Source organism: Apteryx rowi, unplaced genomic scaffold (genome assembly GCF_003343035.1).
Source record: "Apteryx rowi isolate R43461 unplaced genomic scaffold, aptRow1 scaffold_266, whole genome shotgun sequence".
Lineage (NCBI taxonomy): Eukaryota > Metazoa > Chordata > Aves > Apterygiformes > Apterygidae > Apteryx > Apteryx rowi.
Window position 1 is genome coordinate 571952 of NW_020449041.1, and position 27894 is coordinate 599845.

The 27894-nt window shown below is 40.6% G+C and overlaps 1 protein-coding gene across 1 annotated transcript; it reads left to right on the forward strand.

The window, feature by feature from the left end:
* The first annotated feature begins 4034 nt into the window (after positions 1-4034).
* On the forward strand, positions 4035-26229 carry ENTPD3 (ectonucleoside triphosphate diphosphohydrolase 3). Its single transcript, XM_026068008.1, has 10 exons — positions 4035-4058; positions 6743-6863; positions 12192-12309; positions 15101-15251; positions 16046-16205; positions 18496-18726; positions 19157-19429; positions 19532-19642; positions 22722-22859; positions 25964-26229. Exons 2-10 carry the CDS (start codon positions 6744-6746, stop codon positions 25976-25978), a joined length of 1317 nt encoding a protein of 438 aa, XP_025923793.1. The 5' UTR covers positions 4035-4058; position 6743; the 3' UTR covers positions 25979-26229.
* The last annotated feature ends 1665 nt before the right edge of the window (positions 26230-27894 follow it).

The following is a 27894-nucleotide window of genomic DNA, read 5'->3' on the forward strand; positions in this document are numbered from 1 at the left end:
TGTTACTGGCAAAAAACAGATCCATGGAGACAGGCAAACTCAGGAAACAAAAAGACAGGCCACCCATGAATAAAATGGATATTTTCTTTGATTAAAAAAAAAGAGCGTGGAAAAAAAGCCCTTTGGGGGAAGGTAAAGACAGAAAAGATCACTGGGGAAATATTAATGCCTAGGCTGTTGAATTGCTGCTGCATGACCCAGATGCACACATTTTCCTCTCACTGCTTAAAAGCTCCCTCCTCTATCTTCAGAACAGCCCATCTCTGAAATGCAAACCCGGGAGCGAGAGAACAAAACAATTATGATCATTACAGCTTCCACAAAATCGGTCATTAAAACACATTTAACATCTCTTGAGACCGGAAGCCTACAATGTGGTCCATTCTTTCCTACTTGCTACTACAGTTTCATCCTTAATTAGGAATACCTCTTCAGCACCCTTCTTTGTTTTCACCTTATTGTGTGCTTCCATGCTATTTCTAAAGTTTCTCTGGAGTTTTTGCACACATTCAGGTACCTGATTAGTCCTGTCTCAGCAAGACTTGAGGAGTTCCTCTAAGAAGGATTAAGACCTAACAGCTACAAATCACCATCCAGAGTGGTTTCTTTTAACTCAAGATCAAAGTACATTTTTTTTCCTGACTGAAGACAATATTTTGTCTACTACAAACTACGCTATTTACACAACTACCTGTCAAATTCTTTATTTCCAAGCATTGGCGTTTTGAAGTACTTACCATGACCTCATAATTTATAAGCTTACAAGTTTCAAAAAAAAAAAAAAAATTCTTGGGTTGAACTGGGTTAGACACAGTAGAGCATGAAGTCTGAGAGGAGGAACAAAGCAGTTTCCAGGTACATATTTGCACTTAGCGTTTAGCAACTATTAGCAGTCATGTACAATTCAAACTATATCCAACACTCACACCATCAGTCTATACTCTGATGTCTGATTTTGCTGCTTGTTTTCTTGTAGGAAGAAGTTAGAACTGACAAAAAAAAGTCTGGTTTGTAAACCCAAAGAGTCAAACTATTTGGACATTTCCTTTTATAAGAATGGTATCTTCCAAACCAGAAATGACTGTTTATGACACTCARAAGGCACATCCATAGACTATTTTGTGGTCATAACTTGCAGCTCATGATGTCACTGGAGGTTGAAGGAAGAATGATGCATTTTAAGAGCTTGTTTTTAGTAGAAGATAGTTCAAGAACTGGGACAGAAAGCATATCTACCAGAAATCGTGCAATTTACCTTCTTTGCTGTAACTAATTATTAAATAAAAAGTACCTTTTGCGGGAGGCTGGATAAAAGAGCAGTCATGTGGCCATGATGGAGGTAAGGGAGATAAGATTTGCAGAGCGATTAATAGAACTAACAGAGTTGTGGGAGGTACAATACAAGCTCCCAGTCATGCATACAGGCCCTTAGTTTTTGAGTCTCTCCCCACACCCAGGCTCAGGGGGGATCTCATCAATGATTATAAATACCTGATGGAAGGGTGTCAAGAAGACAGGGCCAGACTCTTTCCTGGGGTGCCCAGTGAGAGGACAAGAGTCAATGGGCACAAACTGAAATACAGGAAGGTCTGTCTGAACATAAGAAAACACTTCTTTACTGTGAGAGTGGTTGAACACAGGAACGGGTTGCCCAGAGAAGTTGTGGAGTCTCAATCCTTGGAAATATTCAAAACCGACTGGACACGGTCCTGGGCAACCTGCTGTAAGTGACCCTGCTTGAGCAGAGGGTTGGACCAGATGATCTCCGCAGGTCCCTGCCAGCCCCAACTATTCTGTGATTCTATGAAAGGAAATGATAGAGAAGAAAAGAAAGGAGTTACATGCACCAGTCAGGGCATCACTAGGGATGGGATGCTGTGTCTCTTAAGTACTGGAAGTAGCTAAACCAAGATCATTGTTAAACCAACTTTAATAATGTGCTGTCATCAAAAAGGAGAAATGACCTCCCTACCTAATACTAGAGCAGAACTCCCCAAAAGCGCAGACTGTGGAAGGATCCTTATAAATGGTCACAAGGCTGCAGCTGGTTCCTTGTTCTCCTTTCTTCATTCAAAGATCAAAGATATTATAATTCATCAAGATCATAATGACACAAGGAAACAGTAGGATGCATTTAGTTTTTTACAGTATGTGAATCTGAATCTTACAACAATAAGCACATGGTGGCAAAGTGGTTCAAGTGACTCACTGTGAATGCAAGCACGTCTCTGGCAAACCCAGCCTACAGGCTGTAGGATGCTCCTTTGCTGTAGCTGATCACACAGGTTGGACAGGTGGTGGCAGCTGGATGTTAGTGATGTTGCTCTTACCTGCGCTTCTGGGGATAGCCTAGTCCCATTGAGCTGTCTAGGTTTGGCAAGGACTGTAGCAAGACTACAAACCAGGTGGTGCCAGCACCTTTGAATTTGAATGGAGAGGTAGCTCTGGGATTGGAGGGCTACCAATTTGTGAGGGTATCTACCTGAAAAAATACTTGCTCCCTTTGAAGAGGCAGTGATATATTATTCCTTCATCCACAGGGTCATCTCTAGGCAAAACCCACTTTCTGTCTCTGCCTTTGCTTTGGGAGTGAACTGAAGGATGTGATTTAGGGACAGCCAGAGACGTGCTGTATCAGTCGTAGGGAAAGCCAGATATGTATCCCCCGAAAGACTAGAGAGCAGCAGGTGGAGGGGGAAGGGGGGAGATGTGGCTGTGTCCAAGCATGACTTGCCATCTGCATTGGAGGCCTGTCCAACAACAGCAGTGCCCGAGCCAGGGTGACACTGCACTGCACCTCAGGGCTCCCCCTTGCCGGTCCCTTGTGGAGCCGAGCCTCCGTGAGCTGGTCCCCCGCAGCCCATGTCACCCCGCCAGGCGCTGCTGCACCCCACCAGCTCCCCTCGGGTCCCCTCCACATCTCCAACTGCTTCAACACTTCCAGTGCGTCCCCTCCCCGCAGACCTCTCCCACTGAATCAATTCGCCCTCCTCTTTAGCATCCAGATTTTTTACGTCCAAGGGGTTTGGGGGGGGGCTTTACATCTAGTTAGAGCCTGCCAAGGGGCTCCCCCCCGCCCAACCTCCAGGGCGAGGGGCGGCGGGTGCGCGCGCGCGCGGCGCGGCGGCCGTTGGGGAGCCGTTTGTCGCTGGCGGCGCCCGTGCGCAGGGAGAGGCGGGGGGAGGGGAAGAGCAGCGCCCCGCGCTTTCTCTCTTTCGCAAATCGCAAGCAGTGCGCGGAGCTCTCTCAGCCGGGATGGTGACCAAGGGGGTGAAGTTCTGCGATTCAGCCGTTGACTTAGTACCGTGTGGGGAACGTGTTTGTTTTACTTTTTTTTTTTTTTAACTCCTCCGAAGGAAGGTCCCCTTCTTTTCGGCCGGCTGCCCTCCAAGGGGAACAGTCCTGTGAAACTTGCTCACAGGTTTTTATTGAGGGTTTTAAAAACTCTTTTTTTTTTTTTTATGGCAACACTTGAGAAGCATTCGCCTACAGACCGCTGCTAAAATAAATGTTAATGTATTTATATCTCTCCGGTTATAGTTTGAAGGAAGATGTTTATGGTGCTTGTCCATCTGCCATACGAACAAACAGGTTAGTACCCAAAATAGGTGGTTTCGATGTTTGCAGTAACTTGGAAAAAGGAATCTCTGCATATATATGCACTGGTATTGATACAGATGTATATTTAGCTTAGCCAAATTCAAAATGCTGGTGGCATGAAGACATTTTTCCTTCGGTTTTCAATTTGCAGATAGGCATTCCTTTTGCTTAAAAGTGTAGAAAATGATCCTCCAATATATTCCTGTCTGGTCCACTGTATTTAGTTTAATTGGGTGTGAAAACTGTATGTATTTATGCTGTTTCTTGCTTCAGAATGATATTGTTTTAATAATGTAATGCAGCTGCTTTTTTATTCATTAAAAACTTCTTTGAAAGTGTCTTTGTTGGTTTTTTGCCAACAAATGCAGCAACTTAGAGTGAGTTACTTATAATCCTGCAGCTCTTTAAATCAGGGATTGGATAAACTTCTCTACATCTCTACAGATTTCAGTGAATGGGTAAGTACCCATTTTTCTTATTACCCATGTTCCCCAGTATGCGTGCGAGACTTAAGTGGGTGTAGCTGAAGGTAAAATACAGCCCTGTGCTTTTGATCCAGTTACGTGAAATCTTAGAGCACCGCACCTGATTCAGATAGGCCTGATGTCAGTGGTGTGATGACTTCAGGAGGGCATGGAGTGTAAGGTGTCCTGRCACAAAGGCAGTTGTTTAAATCAGGGTTTATGGCTTATTCTCTGTTGAAATTTTCTTGTTTGCCAAGATTGTATGATGAATATCCTCCCTGACAAAAAGATTTTTGAAAAGTGAAACATCACTGTTGAAGCCAAATCCCAGTACTAGGGAAGCAGATAAGAACTTCAATAAAATAAGTTCTCAATTTTCCCTGATAAAAGGATGTAGCAAAAAATATTTCAGCAGTCATCACGGTGTTTTTAAGCGTTAATAGCGTAATAATGATTATTGCTTTGCTCTTTAGTAAGGCTTTAGTTTTTCAAAGACTCATTTGCCCTGAGCTTTTACTCTTTGATAATGACTTGCGTTTTCCTGCACTGAAAGTCAGTGCTTTGATCTGAGTGAATGGTATATATTAGGTGTATGTTGATACTTCTTCAGTTGCTTCTCAGTTATAGATAATCCTGTGATCATGGAAAGTGTATACAGATTTGCAAACTAAAGAAAAAGAGGGTCTTTTTTTTCCCCCCAAAGACAAGTATTTTATCAAGATGGTTATTCTTAGATGTATAGTTAAAATCTGCTGTTTCTTTTTGAAAATTAATTGATCTGTATGAATACTTTAGGTTAGTATGCTCTGACATCATCCTCAGATTCCAGTGAGAATCCTTTCTAGATGTTAACAGATTTTCTAATAGGATGAAATTTATTTTTACTATCTTTCATGTATTGTGTACATTATACTTGAATGCCTCGGGATAGTAAAGCAATGGACAGCAGTAAATTAATCATCAATGTAGCTGGGCAGCAGCCTGATAATTATCTCACAGATGTCTGATRATTAAGATAATGAAGTTAATACCAAGCAAGGAAAAGACAGTGATGGAAGAGTAGATTGGCAGTAAACAAGGAGCCCATATGGATTGGGAAAGGGGGCTAATTAGCATTAAAAATCACATTCTGGAGATGAGACATGTCAGGCTGAAGTGAGTTTCTGAAAGCCAATCTGAGCTAGACTTCACAATGGGAATTAGAAAACAGAGAAGGAAAGCAGCAGAGGTGGGCAGAGCTCACTTAGAGTGAAGGCAGGCCCAGAGCAAAACAAGTAACTTGGTGCTTTTGAATGTGAGCATAGATATTGGACCAGGGTTACAAAGGCTGAAGTACTCTTGGGGTTTAGAATATGGAAATTGTGTAGAGAAGCATTTGTTCTGCCTGTCTTCCTCAGCTCTCTGGCTCAGGTTGGAGCCTAAGGAGGCTGACCATGTGTGGTAGGTACACCGGGGCTGATTCAGTGTGCTACAGCCATAGAGAGCAGACCGACTTTTACTTCCTGTGCTTAGGATGGATTGGCACTGGCAATTGCTGGAACAACAGGGTGAACCTGAACAACCATCTGTATACTCCATCATCAGCACTGAAGAATTAGGAGATGGGAATTAGGTTAGCCTGGCATGATCTATCCTGGTATTTCTATGTCAAAATAACTGTTTTCTGCAAATGAGAAAGGCAGCAAAGTTCTCTTTTGTGTGTCTCTGAAACTTCTGAGCTTCCCATCTCCCACCAGCCACTTCTTCCCTTCTCAACCCCTGGAATTTTCGATATGGGAATTTTCTGACTCAGAGGTACTGAAATGCCTTTTGGGCTGAAGAGCTGTCTGGCCAGGGACATGCAAAAGTAAAGGATTGATAGAAATTACAAGAAACCTAAACCACACTTGAATTCTAGAAAACCTTTCTAGAGGAGTATATAGTCAGCCTTATCTTCAGTGTGCATGTTTCATGTCACCTTTAGGTTTGTCTAGCATAACTACACTTCAGGTTTATTTAGATTTAGTACTGTTCATGGCAAGATCTGTGGGTTAAATTGTATACATTATACCTTTTGAGTAGTGCACAGTGATAATAATAGGCCCTGTATTAGTATGTGCACATATATATACACACAAACCTATTTCATGAACACTTTAGAAGTTAGAAGAAAAATGCCTACTTTACAGCTTTTAAAACATCTTTTGTTCCTTTTTAAAGCAGCCTGTATTCATTATAGACACTGACCTTACATCTCTGGCAGGAACATCCAGCTGTGTTAAGCAGCTGCCAGCATTGTGTCTATGTGGCTGTGGCTTTGTCCATGTTATATGTGTGCATGGGATGGTTGAGTGTGCACTAGCCCCAGCCTGCCCATCACCCCTGTTTCCTGAGGCAATGGGAGATGGTGAGCGTGCATCTACATGCAGGCACTGTGGGAAATGGGCAGACTGGCACCTGAGGGTGAAATCTGGCATTCATTAGCATGACAATATAGACACACCCCTTCTGGATAAGGACAAGTTAGTGATGGCAAAACACCGGGCAGTTCTTGAAGAGAATATAGAATTTTCTTATAGCATTATCTAGTCGATGAAACTTGAGATTTTACGAGGAGTCTCAACTGATTCAGGGCTTAAGGCCTTAGCTTTTTGAGATAGAATCACYGAATCCTTAAAAGTTTCTTTTATTTTTTTCAGGATGCTCACCAAAACTCCAAGTGTTGTTGCCCAGGTATTCCTTCTTCTAAGCATAGTTCTTGTCATCACTATTGCTGTGATTCAGATAAAGCAGCAAAAGAACCTCTCCCCAGGACTTAAGGTAAGTCTTAAAACACATAAGAAAGGAGAACAATGTTTTGAATTGATATTTAATAATGAACTTTATGAACTATATTTTATGTGGTGATTCAAATGAGTTTACAGCCACAAATTAATGTCTCATCATATCTTTGTCACAGGAAAACTGAGGCTGAGAGAAAAAGAGAATTAGCCAAAATCACAGAGTAAGTCAGTGTGAAATTGGAAAAGCATTCCTTGCTTCCCTATGATGGCTATTAGATACTGTCTTCTCCAAGACTGAAAGGCCAAACAAGAAGAAAATGCCACTGTTTTTTTTGCCAGGGATTGGAAGTAATTTTGAAGCAGGCAATACCTGGAGTTGAAATTCTATTTCCAAACACAGCTAGGAGGTTTATGCTGAAATCTTTGCAAACTGCCCCTGCAGAGCATAAAGCATTTGGGCTGTAAGTGTGCACTTTCTGATTTACCTCATGTTTGGACTTGCTGCGTGTTAGCAGAAGCAAAGGAACTTCATGAGGAGGGGCAGAACAAACTGAAAAAGATAAACTAAAGTACTTTGGAAAGTAGGTTCTGTTTTGTGCTGCTAGAGTATGTGTGCAGATTATACAATGAGCGATGCATATAACTGAAGACAAGGCTATAGAAATTAGCCTTCTAGAGGAGCTGTGCAGTCTGGCATTCCGAGTCCTGTGTTTCGTCCACTATAACTGCCAGCATATAAATCTTGTCAGATCCTTCTTTGAAGTCATTTCTACCTTTACCTCCCTGTATGTATTTAACTGGATAGTTCACAGGTTGACAGTGATAGGCTGATGTCTCATTACACTTCATGAGATTATGAACATCTTTGACTTTGTCTAGATTATTGGTGCATAAGTTGAACAATGGGCTAAAAACTGTATTCTGATAATCATTCTATGTGTTCGTGTGGTGTGGCAGGGTGTGTGTACTGGGACTTTGTATGGGGACATGGTGACTCAAGTTTACTCCCTGTTGTGCCCAAAATCTCTGCTTACAGCAGCCTTACATCCTGTCAGTTTTGGTGCAAGGCAAGACTGGATTGACGTGCAGGCTAAGGCCACTGTCTCAAGGACAGCCTACACACCGCTTGTGATGTTGGGCACTAGTTCTGTTTCATGTTTAGAATGACAAAATTGCCTGCCTTGCTCTTTGAGCAAATATTGGGCCAACCTTGACCATCTGGAGCAGGTTTAGACCAGGCAGATATGCTTCCTGAATCACAACAGTTTCATGGCTGACTGGTTCTGGAAGAGGATTGTCCTTTTCTTTGCTTAGATGCCTTAGGTTTGTATTTCTTCAGGGCTGTAAGTCTGCCAACTCTGTAATTCCCAGCTGATATGTAGGGTTGTATGTTTGCTTCCTGAGGGGCTGAGTAGTTCTCAGTGAATGGTTAACATTTGCAAGAAGTATTTCTTCAGGAGTAGAGAAGGATCTTTGTATGCCAGTTGCAAAACCCCCCAGTACTTAGCTGATGTGATGGAGCTTGGAAATGGCTGTCATGAAGTTTGTGTTTAGTTAAAATATAATAAAAATGGCAATAACATGATGAAAACAGACTTCCTCTTCTTAAGTGGCCTCGTCCTTCTGCTTCTGGCTATTCCCCATGAAACCAAAATTGTAGAATAACTAGAGTTTGTGTTAGCTGTGCATAATAGCTCTTTCCAGGACACAGGCTGAGAGCATCCAGATTCATTCTGCTCTGGCACAAGAGATATATTTTCTGCTATGCCATTGATGTTTGTATGTGTTCTTGCTAAATTAATTATTTTGGTTCCGTGGTGGTTGGGTTATCTGAAGATTCAGCCAGTAATTTGTGAAGGAAGGACCCATCCATGTGCATGAGACTGAGGCACTGAAAGAGCTCGCGACTCGTTGAAACACTGGAAAGTGAGAAGAGTGGTGAAGGGAGCACAAACATCCCTTAGTGACAAGGCTTGTGAAGAAGTCCAGAACTGTAAATGATACTAGCTCTGAATGTAATGAGCCTTCATACCAGTCGACAAAATTTCTATTTGGCCACAGAAGCTTTGTGAGCCCTAGAGAAAAAATACCTCTCCTCATTTTTGTGTTTCTTTAATCTGTCTCTCCAGGTGCCACAGTTTTCTACACCTAAACTTAGCATGTGCAAAAGAGCACATTTCGTTTTGCTCTCAGGAAGTGTTTGCCTTACTTGCAGATGTTATGACTTGATTAAAAGCAGTTCAAACCTGTATAGTTGAACTGGAGTGTACTTCTAGCATGGACACACTTTTGCTGTCTCCATCCTTGCTGTAACTGGTTTAGCTTGTTAGATTCCTCTGGCAGTTTTCCAAGGTGATTGGAAGGCAGGTGAGCTGTCCTGACTGTGCCTGCTTTAAGAATTTGCAGCTGTATGTTCTCCTATGGCTATGGTATTCAAGCTGAAGAGCTGATTACTCCTGGGGCTTGTTCCTGCTTCCTTGTTGAGATTACTKCTCTTCAAGGTGTACTTACAAAGCTGTTCATATGAATATCTCTTACCYATTTTGGCCACAACTAGATTGGTTGAGTTGAACAGCATAAATCTTCCTTTGAAAAAGTTTAGCAGTGCTTACACAAGCAGTTGTGCTTGTGGATGGAAGGGTATGCTCTTTCAGGGGAAGACAGTTAGTTGACAGGGTGGGGTGTAGCTGTTTCTGCAGTCAGCCCAGCTGTGGCCAGGAAATGATGTGTGAATGTACCTTTAGAGAGACAGAGTCTGGTTTATCGTTGCCTTGCTCTTTATTTAGCTTCTGATAAGTATGTGCAGTAATCATAATATTCTGCCAAGAAGTAAAGTGGTACATTTACTTTGTGCCATAGGCAATATGGTCACTCCAGTGTTGGAGAAACCCTGGGCAACAGTAAAAGCCATCCAATGACCTATAGAAAAAAAACAGCGTTTTCCTTCAAGTCTCTTTTTCCATCCTTATTTTTACTGGTCAAGAAAACAGAACTCTGAAGCTTTTCTGGGTTAATGTTGCCTCCCTGTCTTCTCTGACTAATCTATTCCATTGACTAGATGATGGAACTTGGTATTAGGAAATCCCCAGGCCTTTATCTCTCTCTAATGGTGATTGACTAGAGATGATGGAGATTCACAGTGGAAAAATTGAAAGAGAGGGGAAAGGAGGGAGAAAAAGTTGTCCTGTTCTTTAATAGCTGCTGGCCCAGAATAAGTGTTTTCCTCTGCTCTCTATCCCACTCAGTGCATTTTAAAGCAGGAGAACGTTGCTTGTCCTTAAAGGGCAGCCAAAGGTGATCTGACTTGCAGTTTGGACTGACATGTAACATCACCAGAGCATTCTAGTTTGACCAGTTTTTATTAGGTAGCAGCCTAAGACAAGGCATGTAGAATTCTCTCCCCCTCTTGAAATGCTGCATCCTCTATCACTTCTGTTATTTTATATTAAGGACTCATCTTAGTTCCAATATCTGGCACACTCCTCATTAATCACCACCTCGTGAGGCTGCATGGACCAGTTCACACAGGGGTGAGAGATGAAGCTCCTCAGCTCAAGAGTTAGCTTGAAATTGGCCCAAGACTCCTTTTAAAAGAACATCTTTTTTAAAGGGAACAAGAGACTATAGGAAAAATGAGAGAAGGAATAGGGAACTAAAGTTGTTAGTTATACATTGGTTCAGATAAACATACCACTACTCTTTGGGTTGGAAATCTGTTACTTTCAGGCAGCAGCTTGAGAAATGCAGGTATATATTGGGGAGGGAGGATGGAAATGGGTCAAAAAGCCCCACAATTTAGCTGAGGGAAATATTTTGGTGGCATATTTCCGTTATCTTCCAGGTCTACATGGGGACGATATTTAGCACTAGAAATAGCAAAGTTAAAAGCTTATGCTTGGTGCTTTGAGCTGACTGAGACTAGACCTAATTAATAGCCTTTGAGTAGATGCACCATTACTGTATTATATATCTCCAGAGTGCTCATCTGTCTAAAGCCAATGTGATGCAATACCTTTTCAGGAGGGGGAATACACTTAAAGTGTCTTTGCTAAAACAGTGCCTTGAATGGTACCTGATGACTTAGTGGATTGATGGTGTCTGTGGAGCCTTTCACCTTTTAGCTGATCAGGTTAAATACGGTCTATATAAGTATGAATGAAATTTTCATTATCTTAACAGTCCTCTGGGAAATAGAGACTGGTATTGCTGGTAATTCTTAAGGGGGGGCAGGGCTTTGGGGGATTACAGTGGGAAGCTGGGAACTAATGAGGTGTGGAGGCTGAAGCAGTGATCTTTCTCAGTCAGATTTGAGGCTCTGCAGGGAGACAGTATGATGAAATTTATAGGCCTGCTGCAGCTGCTCTTACTGCTTCATAGCCAGGTGGAGACTCTCATTTTTCAGCATTGTCAGGCTGATACTTTTTCTGGACATCTGTCTTTTTTTTTCTTTTAAAGTGTGCTTCCTACCAGTAAGATGAGTTGGGAGGAGGGGGCAGCTAAACTTACTTTCAGGGAATGTAAAGAGGATAAGCAAAATTACTGCTTTCAAAATACTTTCCTTCAGGCAGTTTGCCTTCCTAATTGCCTGAGTGCTCTGCTGCCACAAAAGACAGAAAAGGGGGGAAGACTGATCTGGTGGGCAGTAGACTGAGATGGAGAAACCTGTGTTTTAATCCCACAGAGAGCTCTGTGACCTTGGACAGATCACTTAAATATTTTCTTATTTATCGCATCAATAAACTTGGGATAATACTGATTCTCTTTCCCTCAGTGTTGTCTTACACTCTGGCACTAAGCACTTAGACTAATTTCAGTGGCAGGCTCACAGATGGACTGCCAAAGTCATTCAGAGGGGGAGTTTATGGGGAAATTAGAAAGGAATCAGACTTGTTTCATCATTCTACTTGCTGACTATTATACACTTCACCTCTTCGCTTGTGGCTTTAAGAACCCTTGTGCACCCTTGGATCTAATGCCAATGCTTAGGTATCCAACCCTTCAGTGTCCAGCAAGCGTAGCTGGGATAATGAGAATGCAGCTTGCTGCAAAATGAGGTCCTAACACAGTGTTACTTACGTATGGGTGTGGGTTTTGAGCCTGATGCTGAAAGGAGATGAGCAGTCTTCATTCCCATGCAATCCATTATTGAAGATACATAGTATACTCTTCGTTTTGCACCCAGGTTCATTCTGTGCTCTGGTRTGGGATTCCTGTCTAAGCACCTAGTACTAGGATTAATGTCTCTTGTAAATGTACTATGCATCCCCTTTCTAAAGGAAGAAGAGCAAAGAAATACAGCTGCATGTGGACCTGTAAGCTGTCACTCTTTATTTCTTTATGTAATGTATTATTTTTTTCTCCACAGTATGGAATAGTGCTCGATGCTGGATCGTCTCGGACTACAGTCTATGTGTATGAGTGGCCAGCAGAAAAAGAAAATGACACAGGAGTAGTAAGCCAAATCTTCAAGTGTAGTGTGAAAGGTGAGCTCAGCTGGCAGTTTCTTATTTCTTTCTAGCCTTTAAGAAAATATTATCTGAAAGCTTATAGTGTTTTTTTTTTCCCCCCACTGTGTTTGCCTTTCAGTGTTTGAGAGTAAGAATTGTTAAGACTGTATCTATAGCTGTCTTATTCAGGATCAGCTCTCCTCCTACTGATACAGCAGACTCCCCTAATCTCCACTGAAGAGAAGAAATTATGGCTAAACTTGGTTTACTCCACTGCAGTGCAAGATTGGTGCAGAGAGAATTCGATCAGGCCCTGTAAATGTTTAGTTCTTGTGCCTTGAATTAATTTCTTTTAAAAGACAGGTGTAAAATACATGTAAAAATAGTTTTGAATAAAAAGACTTTGAGATGAGTGGAGATTCGGCCCCTGTGAGATGTTCACTATTAATTTTTATGGGGGCAAAAATGGATGTTAGCTCTACTATAGTGGTTTGACAAATTAGTTTTTATTTTATAGAAGCATTAATGATGTTTAAAAAAATCTTTGCAGTTTTATGCAGGTTACCTAGAGAAACAAGGTTTATGCGGTTGATTTGGTATTGTTCTGTGATTACTTTCAAAGATGCAGCTGAGGGGAATATGGAGCCAGACCTCAAATTATGAAAGGCATGCAGAAGGTGAACAGGAAGAGTTTCTCCATGCTGCAAAATTAGGGAACATCTAATAAAATTATCACTAAAAACAGCTAAATTGCAGAATTCTTTCTGATCGGATATCATAGATGCAAAATAACCATAAACAGACTAATGCCTAGATGATAGCTGTATTAAATATGAATATGCAGGTCTGGCCTTTGACTCAGGAAGACCTGTAGTTATGCACTGCTAGAGGATGTCCCAGGAGAAGTACCACTGGCTACTTGCCTTGTTTGTTTCTCTGAGGTTTTGTATTGATTCCTCTTGGAAAGAGGATGCTAGATTAGGCTGACTTTTGATCAGAATCTGATATGGTTGATTATATGTTCTAGTAGTATGTTGTGGATTCCTCTGTAATAACTTCTGAATTTCTTAGTCAAATTCAGTGACATTTGACTAAGCTTTCAATGTTACCAAAATCTCATACATTTCATGAAGACAGGTGGCCAGACAGGGGAGAGAAATTCACATTATTAAACAGTAGCTATGCCATAAGGGATTTCTGCAGGAAGCCAAGCTTCATAAGTTCTGCTACTCTGATTAAAATGAGCTTTAGATCATCTTCTAAGATACTGACTTCAGCAGTGCTGGTTGTTTAACTAAGTGCTTAAAACTGTAACTTTCACTGACTAGCCCAGTATTTAGGAAAAGGTCACATTACAGTGTTTCTCTAGTAAGCCACTTTTGAGCTATGCCGCACTCCAAATTTTAGCAATGGTCTATAAAAAGTAGAAAGTCCTGTTTGGAAAAACAAAAAAAAGGAGACTGATGTGAAAAATACTTGGATGCTGCAGAACTGTACGGAGAGATATTTTAATGTACTGGTTTGGGTTTGCAAGGTTAGATGGAGGGGRGTGGGGGGGGAGATAGAGGGGTGTGCAGCTCAGGAAGTCTCAGTACAGATTTTGTTGACCTCTGAAAATAACTCTGGCGTTCACTGAGAATTTCTCCGTTTCCTTCTCTCTTGGTTATGATCATGCAAAACCTTATGTCCCAGTTTGTATCTGGAAATGGATGTTGGAGATGTAACTGTCTGTAAGTGACTACTAGATGAGTAGAAGGCAATGGTTTCTTAACAGTGCAAACATGTCTTAACATCATCATTAAATATACACGTGGACTTTCTTAGCAATTTTAGAACAATAAGGAAAGAAATACAAACTTACACGTGCACAGTAGAAATGTACTGACATGTACCTGATGGTGTATCTCTACAGGCTGCAGGAATGGCAGCCTGCCTGCCGAAGCAGGGGATGCACTCTGCTTGCTCATGTCTTGACTCAAAAGGAATGTTGCCCTTAGGGCTTCTGGTGTGAGAAAAATGCACAGAGAAGCTAACTTATTCCTCTGGCATTTTTACAGGAGGAGAATATTTTGTTTGTTTTAACTCCTGCTGGTCCTTGGATTGTTGAGCAAGGGAGGAAAGACTTTGATGTTAATTGTTGAAATATACCTTATGCAGCAAGGTGTGACTCTCATGCATGATATTTGGAGTCAAGGAAACCTTTGATATTCTTAGTTCCACACCAACTTCAACTTGGAGCTCTATGACTTCAGAAGGCATCCCTGTGCATCTTMGAATTTCACCAGCAATTCCTTGCAGAAGATTCTTTATTATATCTCCAGTTGAAGAGAGTGAGCTGTGGAGGGTGCCATGGTACCCACATCAGTGGTGGTAAAACAAACCAGGGAACCTTTGGCTTAGGTTGTGGAAGGAGGGGTTCTCTATACTTTTGCAGGTCAGAGAAATTTTACATCCGTTAGACATCTTATTTTCTACAGTATCTGCCAGGAGCAAGCCTATTTTCCTCATGAATGCAGCAGTGCTGTCATTGTGTTGTTATATGGTTATACTGTGTATGTATGTTACTATATGTAGGTACTATAGGTATATATGTATACACACACATTCAAACACAGGAGAGCAGTTTGGAAGTATCTTCTTAGGAACTTGCACAGCTGTGTCACTACATAGTTTATGCCTTAAGCACTCATACTTTTTAACCATTCTGTCCTTGTTTGCAGTTACAAGAGGAAAGAGGGAAGCACTTTCTCTTAACACCTGTTTGCTAATTTGGACTAATTTGTAGCTGGCAAAGCACAGTGAAATCGATCTGCTTGTTCTCTTTTAGGCCCTGGCATATCCAGCTATGAGAATAACCCTGGAGCCCTTGCCAAACCCTTTGGTGACTGTCTGAATAAAGTCAAGGAGAGAATCCCCGTTCACCTGCATAAAAATACTTCTGCTTATCTGGGGGCTACAGCTGGCATGAGACTACTGAGGTGTAGTGGAAACTCATTGAACTCTGGTGTATACATACTAGAATAGCAGCTTGTGAAACTAGAATGTGAAAAATGTATTGGACACATTTCTGTTCATTGGGAATTGGTCGTCTCAAAAGAAAATGGAGCCCAGCCAACTTAATGTAATGAGCTTTTTGGTAGGGAAAGCGGGGCTGTATAAAACTCCTCTCTCATGCTATATTGAGAAGAAGTACTTGCTTTACACTGCAGAGTTCTTCTCTGTAGAGTTATRCTTTCAAGAGTTCTCCCTTCTACATCTGTGTTTAAATCCAGTGTTATGTAAACAGACAATATTTGTGCATATCTGAGGGCAGCAAAAGCAGATTAAAGCTAGACACCACAGAGTTTTCTGAGTGCAAATGTGGTGTAATGTGGCTTTTGAGGCCTGTCTGTGGCTTTAGGCCTGACACAAACTGGGTGTTTTTGTTTGTTCTGTGGCTAAACAGAGGGGGAAGGAAGGCTCCAGGACAGTCTTAGCCAGGAGTTGTCATCTAAGCACTCAGTTCACTAAAAATAAATATGTATATGAGAAAATACCCAAGAATTTGCACGGTAAAGAGTGAAGTTTATATGTAGTGAGGGAGTTGCTTGGTGAAATGATGCAGGATACTTGTCTGGGCTGTTCCCTCTAGTAAGCTTCCCTTTTAGGTTAAAACAGTATTAAATTTTTGTTAGGTGATTGAAAGAATTTTCTTGACTTGCTAGTTGGTGAACAATAAACATGACATTGCCTTTCCAGATGCTCAGTGTCTCATGTTTTGTGAATTGCTTAGGTTGCAAAATGAAACAGCAGCCAATGAAGTCCTTGCAAGCATTCAAAACTACTTCAGAGCACAGCCCTTTGAATTTAGGGGTGCACAAATCATAACTGGGCCAGAGGAAGGGGTGTATGGATGGATAACAGCCAACTATTTAATGGGCAATTTCTTAGAGGTGTGTGAAAAACCTGCATGCTTTTCTTTTCACTCTTATTTTTGTTAAAATCGAAAAGTTCCGGAAGAGATGCCTATTAAAACATCATAGCTATAACTTCCATTTCCCATTGAAGTATAAAACTTTTTTTTGGCRTAGTAATGGAACAAAGCAAACGGATCAAGGAATACAGTGTGACAGAAATGTGATGTGACAAAGGTAAAACTGTTCATCCACAGAAAAGAACTGTTCCCTAAATAGCAAATCTAATACATTCCAGAGAAACAGAAGTTGTATTGCTCTTAAATGTATTGGTAGAGTTCAAGTATGACAACTGTTGACTTTGTTTACAGCGGTGCCAATTAAGGATGTTCTTACCCGCTTTTTTGTTACTTATGCAGGTGGTTGCTGTTTCTTTAGCTCTACTGGTGAAGAGACTGTGTTGCTTAGGAGTCTCCAAACAATTAGACAAAGTTGGCTCATTTGTCTTAAGCAGATATTGAAGGTGGTTGAGCTGGCATGGCCAAAGGTGCCTCAGCTGAGCAAGAAATCACTCATGGAGTCTGTTCCAGTATTGTTGAAAAACTGCAGGTTATGAGCAGTGTATTGTGATAACAATTGTCCTGTCTAGACTTGGTAGAGGATGTTGGTTAATGGGTCCTCCTGTTTTGTGTGGACAAAGCTATAGTGACATAAAGATAYGTTGCTCCTTGAACTCAGAGTAGCATCATGCAGGTGCTTCATAGTGGAGCGGGAATAAAATGTGTTGGAAAAAAGATCCCTTTTTTATACATAGATGCTCAGTATAACTTCTTTTGCAGTTAAAACAGTACTAGGACATCAGCAACTACTCATGTGCATTCATGGCAGTTGTATGCTGCCTTTAGTGTTTACTGCATTTCTTCCAGATAGTCTTGCTAGGTTGAAATAAAATTCACCGGACACTTGAGTATTGTAAGCTGTCCTGGTTGGGCAGTTCCTGCTAGATTATGGCAATTTATAAGCAGGAATTAGATGTTGGTGATCTGAGTGATAGCTCATGGTGAATGTGTTGTTGACTCTCACAAAGTTAAGACAAATGACTACACATTCTGGGAGAGCTTTTCCCATTGTATGTATTTCATGCAACAAAGACAACTTCATGAACTTCAGAGTGGTGTCAAAGTCTTCTACCATATGAATTTTAATGATCAAAATCTCAAATTCCCTGTGGTGGATTCATAAGGACTTTTGAAAGGACTGCATGATGTTGTAAAGCGAGTTTAGTATGCAGAACCGTGTGAAGAACTGGGTATTGAATATCACAAGTGGGAGAGAGAAACTTTTAACCATTCCTGTGACAATGGGCTAAGAGGGAAATTTTGCCATGGGGCTGTTAATGGGAATCTTTCACTGTAGGTTTTTCTCATGAGCATGTTTGCTAGCCCATAAAGTGTCTTCTCCTGCCATATATATACATTCATATCATCATCCTCAGTAAATAGTGTTACGGTAAATATGGAGATGGATAATCATACAAAAAATATACTCTGCACTGTGATTGTGTAGATCAAATACAGATTTTTTTGGATGTTTTGGGGTAATAGGGAAGAATGCTAGCTAAATGGAGCAGGCTTATTGCCACTGTGGTTTCAGTGAAAGAAATATGCAGATTAGGGGTCCTTATTCTGTATTAGAACTGAGAGTGGTTTGAGGTTATTGTTGTCCATTTACTTTCAAACATAAAACCCTTCATGGAGGCTTTGGATAGACTCTTGCTGGTAGAAATTGGTAGAGTGCCTTTGACTTTGATGGAGCTTTTATTTGACTTTTTGTTCTTTTCTTATTCTTTATCCTGTGTGATCTCATAATATTCTATTCCTTTAATAATTCTTCTTGCCTTGGAACTAGCAAATGTTCATACTGATTTGGTCCAGAGGATAAATAACTGCTGTCTCCGTTTTACGGATGGAGAAGTTAAAAGATTTGTTCAAGATCTCACAGGTACCTAGACTTCAGTTCCCTGCATTTTAATGCAGATTTTGATCTGGCTAGTTCAGTGCTTTGATCACTGTGCTGTCCTTTTCTCTGAGTTCAAAGCTATGCTGCATTCCTTCCTCCATCTTTCAAGCTCATTTTACTCTGTAAAAACACATCCCTCTTATCTAAAAAACTTCTGCATGTTTTCCTCAGAGTGAGGATTTTTTGGAAAGGGTGAATGAGAAAGAGGGGGATAAAAAATATTTTAAAAGTTAAGTAAAATGTAGAAAAGCTTGAAGGGGGAACAAGCAGATGACAATTAGTCTTTTTATTTTTTTGCTTTTATATGTAGAGAAACCTTTGGAGGACATGGGTCCATCCTTACAGAAAAGAGACCATGGGTGCACTGGATCTTGGAGGAGCTTCCACTCAAATTTCATTTATTCCAGAGGACTTTCAGGATAACCCCAATAGCACCTTGCAGGTGAAGTTGTATGGTTACGAATACAATGTCTACACTCACAGCTTCCAGTGTTATGGGAGAGATGAAGCTGAGAAAAGGTCGTTAGCATTGCTGTTCCAGGTAAGTTTAAGAACCTTTGCTATGCTGCCCTTGCAGGTGTTCACTAACTCTCTGAGAAGGTTCTTGGGCTTGAATTCTCTTCCCTTTGGTGGAGTTTAGAGAACCCAATAAGAGCTCTGTTGTGCATAGTTGTAGGCAAGCACACCTGGGTTTCACATAAAGATCTTCATCTTTGCTAAAAAACTGTTGGGGTCTGGGTTGAGTTTTGTATGGTTTGACGAAATGGTCCAACTAGCCCTGTGAGTATTTTGCTGATCTTGCCAGCAATTTTTTTGCGAAAGGAGTGTCTGTGAATTACAATGATCAGCGATGTTGTAATGATCAACTATGGCAGAGAAGAGAACAAGAATACATGCATATGTGGTTTAAAAAAATCCCTGTAGTAAATGTCAGATTAACTCTCTAAGTAAGCTTTATTGCCTGTCCTCAGAAGTCAAGAGCCAGTTCCAACGTGGATAATCCATGTTACCCTCAGAATTATGAGACTGCATTCACAATGAAGTACTTCTGTGGCAGCCTTTGCACACAGTCTCTGAGACCAGCAAATTATTACCCAAACCAACTTGTGAAATTTCATGGAACAGGAGACCCAGGTCTGTGCCAGGAGATGGTGTCTTTACTATTTAACTTCACTGCTTGCAGAGACAGAAGGGAGTGCCCATTCAATGGAATCCATCAGCCAAAAGTTAAAGGGAATTTTGTGGTAGGTTTGCGAACACAGCATTTCTTTTTGAGCATATCTTTTCTACTTTTGATTTCTGTAGTTCTGATAGTAACAGGCCTTTCATCCTCTCCTCTTCTATAGGCTTTCTCAGGATTCTACTATACAATTAATGCTTTGAATTTATCTGGGCATTTTTCCCTAGCAGACTTCAATTCAAGCATGTGGTTTTTCTGTTCACAGAGCTGGGTCCAGGTGAGTACTTTTTTTTTTTTTTGGTATCTGTAAAAGGGAGATATGAAAAGAGCATGGCATGAAGAAGTATTCAGAACTTTTTAGAAGGTCTGTATCAACCTTAACATTTGCTTTCCCACTATGTTTCAAGCCATACGGTATTTCTAGGATACTTAACCCTTGCACTAGGTTTGAAAAAACAGTCCCCATAATTCTAAGCCGGGTTTCCAGCCTGTAGTGAAATGTGGCCAAGCAGTGTGTGCATTTCCCTCCTTTGGTTTCTGAGCTTTGTACAGCTGAAATGTCATAGAGGAATTAAGGGGTGTTGCAACTGAATATACATGGGCGTACATTTRTGTGTCTTGGGGAATAACAGATTGCTGTGACAGAAGTGTTTAGAAGACTGATAAATCAGGCCAATTTAAACTTTAAAACAAAACTTTGTTAGACTGACATTCATTAACAACACACATCAGTCACACCCATTATCAACATTATCACTATGTATTCAAAGCAGTTAGTACTTAACAATTGTATCCTATATTAGCTGTGAGTATACCATACCCTGGAGCTGATGCAGTGTAGTTAGCATGGATGTCTGAGTTCCTTGGTAGACATAGTTGCTGATGTGATCATCAAGGAGGGAAGTAGGAACTGAAATGAGCATCTTTCACTGCCCCCACAATTTGGGAACTCGTCTTTTTATAAAACAGTTGAGTTTTTAGTCAGTTCCCAGCTCTTGGCCTGCTCCTGGATTACACTCTGCCCCAGGCGTGGGGCTGTAGTTCCACAGGCCGTAGCAGGTGCCTTATCCTGTTTCTCTGCTGTTTTTTTCCTTGCTTAGTGACTGCTTCCTTCTTAAAGCCAAAGCAGTCCATTCCCAGCTATCAAGGTTAGGCTGCTGCAGGGACCAGTAAGTGAGCACTAGTGAATTATTTACAGTTCTTCTGTTTTCAACCAGTGTTTGCATGTTCAAGGCCTTTGCTGTTATCTCATATTTAAACTGTACATCACAACAAGAGACACCAGGTACCAAGCTCTAGTTTGCACAACTTCACGCAAGCTGATGAAGAGGCTTCCAGACCATGACAGGGGTCTTGCCCAGTTAGTACAAAGCACAATTAGCAAAAGGCAGGTGGCCTGTTACTGTTCTTAGTGGGTTGGTGCAAAAGTGCTTATACATTGTTTACCAGTTATGCTATATTAGTGTGCTAATGTCTAAGTTCAAAACAAGCTCATGCTAATTAAATTCTGCTTTGTGTGCTTTCACTTTTATGGGTGTGACAGGCCTCTGCTCTGGCTACAGAGAATTGTCTGTATTGACAGAAATACAGGGATTTTGGGCTCTTTTCAATAAGAAACACTTTCTGTCACAGAGGAGAGCACTATAAAGAAGCCTTGGACTCAGTTCTCTGAACACTGTTGCGCTGATCAAGATAGATCCTTGTGGTTTTTGTGGCCCACAAATGTATGTTTTCCAGAAGCTCTTCTTTTCCTGTATTTGTGCCTAGCTTGCTGGTATAACAAATAGTACATCAAAGATATACTTGATTGATTTATAGTTCTAAGCTACAAGTTTCTAATTCTCACTCCTTCCTGGTACTATCTGCAATCACTACCATCTCCTTAAAGGACTTACTAAAATACTGTATGTGTTATATACCAAATAGAGGGTGTTTTCAGTACTGTCTGTGGTGTTTGAAGTAGGTATCTGCTTTGTGCAGCTGTTACACAGATTAAGGTGGGATCCAGTCTCGTATGTAATTACTGGATAGAATGAGAGGCTTGTGTTAGGCCACTGCGTTGGACCTTCTTCATGCRTTTAGGGCAGGACCATGAGGAACTGCTTATTGTCATTATGGTTCTGCTTAAGACCTGTGAGACAACTTTAATGGTCAATATTCTTCTTTTAAAGGGAGAAAATTGTCTTGGAAAAATCAGTTTTGGTTTTGTTGCGGTTAAGACTAGAAGTACTTAGACTTCTCATTGTATTACGTAGTGACCTGATCCCATTCAGGACAGTCTTGATGCCAGCATTTCCGTTGACTTAATTGGGAGTGAACCTTGGCTATGAAGAATTTGTACTGGTGGAAGGCAGCTCTATTTTTCACTTTTGTCCTCACAGAGATCATCTGAAGGAAATGCAGTCTCTTTTTTTTCTATTTATTTCTATTGCTAAGAAGAGCAAGTAAACCAAATTGCCCCAACTGCCAATTCATGACCTTTTCCATACTGCTTTCACACAGCAGTTCTTCACTTTCCAGCTTGCTTAATGTGTCTGTGACTTCTAGCATTCTCATGGGCTGCTGTGTATATGCTGTGATATTCAGGTCCTGCTCTTCTTGTAACCACTAGGATTCTCAACAGCGCTTTCAGATCAGAGTGGGAGATCAAAGCGCTTTGCTTGGATCTGTGAATTACAGCTGATATTCATCATCCAAATGGGCATCTCAGGCCAAAATTGCCATCAAATGAGCAGTCCTGTGATGTCACATATGCTATGTAATTTGCAGGCATCTTTATTTAATAGAGGTTTCTTAACACTGTATTTTTTTTATTCCTGCAATATTCCTCRTGCCCTGTTCTGATATCAGCTGTGTTAGTGTGAATCTTGAGTAAATTGACAGACCTATTTTAAATTTGCAGGGAGATACCTCAGATCACCAGACTGGTTCCTTGTTTGTATTCATTTGTTGCTAGTGCATTTCCTATTGTAATTTACCATCATCAAAGTTTGATAGCTGGTTGCCACATGCAAGGTTGACTCTGTCTGTGATCCTCTTAAAGAGATTTGTGGTTGCAGTTTACTACCACAGTTTTAACCATGCTGTAAAGATGACAGAAAATTTAGGAACTATAACATTCCCAACGTTTTATGTGCAGTTTTATGTTTATTATCACTTTTTACCACATGAACTATATCACTGGCAGGGTCTTTTCACTGTAAATCTTCATATCTAGTTGTCTACAATTTTACTTGGTGTTTCTGAGAAATGCTGATAAATTCTAATTAGAATACAAAGTATTCTTACTTATAAAAAAAAAAAAAAGGAGTTGTTTGCCATAATTTACATGTTTTACAAAAACCTTTTGTTTTCAGCTCCAGTTTATGCTGCCTAAATTTGAAGAAATGTATGCTAGATCCTACTGTTTTTCAGCAAACTTCATTTATTACTTGCTTGTACATGGCTATAAATTTGATGCAGAAACTTGGCCCCAGATACATTTCCAAAAAGAGGTGAGTAATAATCATTTCCTCTTACTGTTATTATTTTAATCCAAAGAAGTTTACAAGGAGACAGAAGGTGCAGCAGCCTACAAAAACATAATGGTTGTAGACAGCCTTTGTAAATGATTGTCAAATATTTGGCATAAAACAAGGCCACTTTTCAAACTTCAGTACCAATTCCAGACTGGTTCCAGGGGTTGCAACATTATTTGGTGATGGTAGATCCTTTTAAGGAGCTTTAAGAAAGGGTCAAATAATACTGTGTTAAACCTTGTCCCAGTCCATTAAAGTACTGGCTTGCTCTGGGCTGTGATCTGCCTGGGACACTTCTCCAGTCAAGGTCAATTTGAGCTAACTCCGCTGAACTGGACAGGAGAAACCGCTACAGAAGAACTCTCACATTTTCGTCTCCTGGTGGAGCCTTGGGGAAATAAGCAGACCTGGTTTGTAGTTGGTGAGTGGTGATAAGGACTTCTACACTGTTCTGTGAGGCTATCCTTTCCTYTCTGATACTGTACCGAGTCTTATTGTAAAACACTGTCCCAGATTGTAATCTCCATACAGAGTTTGGAAGTGCTTCAGTGCTTGCATGTAAGAACAACAAATGAATAGGCTGGGGGTCTTCATACAAGAAGTTCTTAAATGCAGGGCCTGCTGACAAACTGTCACTGAGAAATCATAAACAGCATTTTCTGAACAGTCATACTCTTACTGGTGCACTAAGGAATCAGATAGGTTTATCTTGCTTTACTTTTTCCTCTGATGAACAGCTATTAGCAGCTCTGGAAAAGTGTTCAGAGATCAGCCCTTCAACCAGAACATCAGCATATGGTTTACTTTGAGACCTTAATCTGAATTTGGTGGGGAGTGGATTTGCCTTGTTTTTTACATAAATCTTGTGTTGACCCCAGCAGATAGGAGCAGTCAAATACAGCAATGTTTTTCTGTATTTAGCCAAGAGTTCAAAAATATTTAGCAAAATAAAAAAACCAAAAGGCTTATTTAAAATTAACATGTTTGTTGCCTAAATTTTGCATTGAAATAAAATGAAACTTCTGAAAGATAAGGCCACACCTCTTAATTAGATTTGCCCCTCAAAGAAACAAAAGTAATAAGATCCAACGTAACTGGTCAGTTAAGCTACCCCAGATATAAAAGCACAATCGCCTTGAAGAATATGTATCAACAAGGGGTTTGGTTTGGTTTGTTTTTTTTTGTTTTTTGGCCTATGCCAAACATATATCTCCTTTTAGTTAGTGAATGCAAACCAATGAAAAGAACCATAATCAAATGCCAAGATCTGGGCCAGATCTAGAAAATCAGAAGAGTGGGATGACCTGTAATAAAGGTGGAAAGTCAAATGAGTTTGGGATAGCTGGTTGCTCAGGAACAAGAAGTTCCTCAGAAACTGCAGTTATTTAAAATTTAAAAGAGAGTTGGCAACATCAGCTGTTCAGCTTTTGGAACTCACTGTCTTTGACTCTAAAGTTCATGGGAGTAGGACACTTTTATCTGTATTTCAGGTTGGTAACAGCAGTATAGCATGGTCACTTGGTTACATGCTAAGCCTCACCAACATGATTCCAGCAGAAAGCAAGCTGATCCAGTTACCTCTGAAACCTTCTTTGTTCGCTGGGCTCCTCCTCTTCTTCACAGCTATGGCATTGTTATGTCTTATCTTCCTTGTTTACTTGTGTATTGTATCATGTAATCAGAAGAACATCAGTCATGTTGAACAAGTATTTACTCCAGAATGAATGAACTTTTTAAAGACCAAACAAAAATCTTTTAGTGCTATTAAGTTACGTAGAACTTTATTTTTGAAAGCTGAGGGAGAAATAAAGACAGACAAAAGATCTTGGGGACCAGAAACATAAATACAGGAGACAACAGACACGAAGGCACCTGTGATATGGTGAATTGGAGTGCTTTTGAAAGATTGTGGCAATTGTTGCTGTAAAACTAGTTTTTCCARAGTTCAGCAGAGAAAATGTGGACAGATACTCTGCTTTGCTCAATAAAGGATAATTTGTCTTCTCCTGACAGGTAGGTGTTGATTTCTGTCCATGAACTCTGTGTTAACTAGCCARCTCTAGTGGTGATGGATTTGGGAAAAGGTGCCTGTTGTTCAAAGATAAAATTAAAGAAAAAGTCAGTAGGAATTGTGGGAGAAGGGAATGTGGTAGCTGTTCCCATTCATAGTGCTGACACTAAAAAAACCACCCCAAACAGGGAACAGCTGGGAGAGTATTTTCATTGCTGTTCCAAATGGATTGAGGTCCACTACATAAAGGTGTAATAAACTCCTGACACCCCTGAGGACTTTCAAGTCCATCTCGAAACTGAGCTGTATTTTTTAGTACAATAGAGATCTTGGAGAGCCTCTGTTATGGTACCTAAGACTTGCTTTGAAGGTGGAACAAAATCCTTTCACACTTCAATAGCTGAACCTAATTGTAAAGATGTCATAGTTACCTCCAGAATGCAACAGGTATTTTGTGTCTTTTTTTTAATTAACTTTCACAGAAACATTTTTTGTAATTTCACATACTGAAACATTGACCTGTATTCCCTATGTTTTGCTGATCTCAGACAGTCACAGTCAGTACAGACGTGTCTTGTACATGTTATTTTGACTGTCTGGATAGAGTCTTGGACATGGGACCTTCTGAAGCATTAACATGAGTGTGCCAAAAGTTAAGTGCTTCATTCAAAGTCAAGAGGCTCTGGAGCTAGACTGCAGGCAGAGGTAGGGCCAGCAGAGCACTCTGTGTAGTGCATCAGCATTGTTGGGGTCTACCAGGCAGATGCTTCTGTCAAGGACTCTAACTCCAAAGCTTTCCTGGGAGTACTGCTGCTTTTATGCCCTGAAGAGCTGACCTCCTTCAAAGCCCAGGCATTCTGCATCAAAACTTTCATTCTTATCCACTTAAATCATAAGACTACCATTTTGCCTGCTGCTCAAGGAGCCCTTCAAGATCAGTACCCCTTTCACCTGCATGTGTTTTGTACAGCTTCTGAACTAAACCTTGAAAAAGCCTCCTGCCCTGTCATCTACCATCTCTCTCTTGTACAGTGCTCCATTAATTTCTCTTACTATTGCCTTGATATAGTCTGAAAGGCTGTGAGAGGAACACATCTTTGGAGTTAGCCGAAAGAAGGGATGATTGTATTGTTCAAGACCTGCAAGAGAAGAAATGAGCATCTCTGCTTCACTTCCCACCTTCTACCATCTCCTGTTGCTCAGATTCAGTACCTACACAGAGCTCTGTTCACCCAATGTATTTCCCCAGATCTCCTACAAACAGCTTCTGGAAATCACTTAAATACATACCTCCTTCTCTGTCTTCTCAGGATTGCTTCCCTCCATGTGCAGGTCCCCTTGCTTGCATACATGCTCTCTGAGGTGCTCTCTGATGTTGCACTGAGCTTTTCAGTATGAGAATTGCCATATTCAGGATACTGCCAACTACCTAAAGCTTGTGAGGCCTCATGTAGTTTCCATGCAGGTTTGTTGCATGTAAGGGATCTACTTGCTTATGCACACATTCAAAATTCAAGCTAACCTTGGATTATGAATTCATACTTCACATGTGCTAAAAAGCACATCCCTGCTTCACCTGTTCCACATATTGATTAGGTTATGAGATTGGAGAACAACAGTGGCTATTATTTTTACCTGTGAATAATATTTTTCAATTTGTATCTTTTCTTTCTGTGTTATGTTATTGCTTCCATTTTCTTTTCACAAGCTGCTAAATGATTTAAAAGGAACTAAATGGACTTTTCAGAGAATTGGCAGTGAGGCCTTCGTTCCTTCCCTGTCAGTACACTACTGTGACCTGCTACTCTCAGTGGAGCAGCAGTACTTAAAACAAGGCAGAAGGTATTACAAGGTGCTGAAGTACTCTGTGGTGCCCAGATCTGGTAACATCTGATAAAAATTTAGTTCAGAGTGCACTGGACATTAGAGATTGGTATAAAATAAAAGCCTTATCTTCTGTGTGCTGGATCTGGAACTGCAATTAAGGGGGAAAAGGGGAGCTGATAGGCAGTTACAGAAAGAAGTGGATGTGAGCACTAAAATGTTTTCTTCAACTGCCAATATCTGCTGATAATGATATTCTGGAATATTTACCTGCCCTACAAAATCTTTGTTTTGTTTTGTTTGAAAATGGCAATGCTGTTTACACGTGTGGTTTTGCAAAAACAAAAGAACGGGTTTATGCTTAGAAGACAGCCTTGTTAGACTTGTCTGAGTTGGCAGCTAAAGAACAAGTAAATTTGTTCAAAATTTGGACTTCCAGATATGTTGGGATAGAGCCAACATCTGTTCAAATAAAACTTTGCCTCTGTGCATCACCTCCTGTTTTCCTTTTTCACTAGTTCCTTCTTTTTCCTATTTATATAATCTCCTCGTGCTGTATTGCTATGATACCCATCCTGATTTAGAGCTCAGTCTTATGTCTCCTGTCAGTTTCAGCCAGGAAAGTTGAAGCTATTCAACTTCTGCCAGGCAGCTGCACCACCTCAGCTTACTGCTTCTTCCTGAGCCAGCACTATGATTACAGTTTAGAGTTAAGGTAAAAAGCATAGCTCAGACACACAGCCTGCTTGGCTGTCCTTGCCTGTACAGTGGTTACTTTTGGAGGAGAGGTGGGGCACTGGGGATGTTAATCACTTCAGTCATCTTAGCTAAGTCCTCCTATGAGCATAAGTCAGAACCTCATTAATGCATGTAATATTGTCCTGCCGTCTAGAACTGAACAATTATGTTGGGAAAGTCAGTAAAGAGTAGAGGATTTGGGCATATATATAAACTATAGCTTATTTATCTTTTTATACTCTTTACTGCCTGCTTATGAAAACAAATAAAAATAAATTGTGAAAAGCTAAGTCAAGTGTATTTTTTTCATCTTTTGCCCAATACTGATATTTTCATCCTGGTAGGCAAGTTATTCTTGTTAGAAGGTAGAAATCTCTGAAATGCTTTTTGGGGGGATGGAAATTTGCAAGCTGTGAAACTAATCCTGGGAGATTTCAG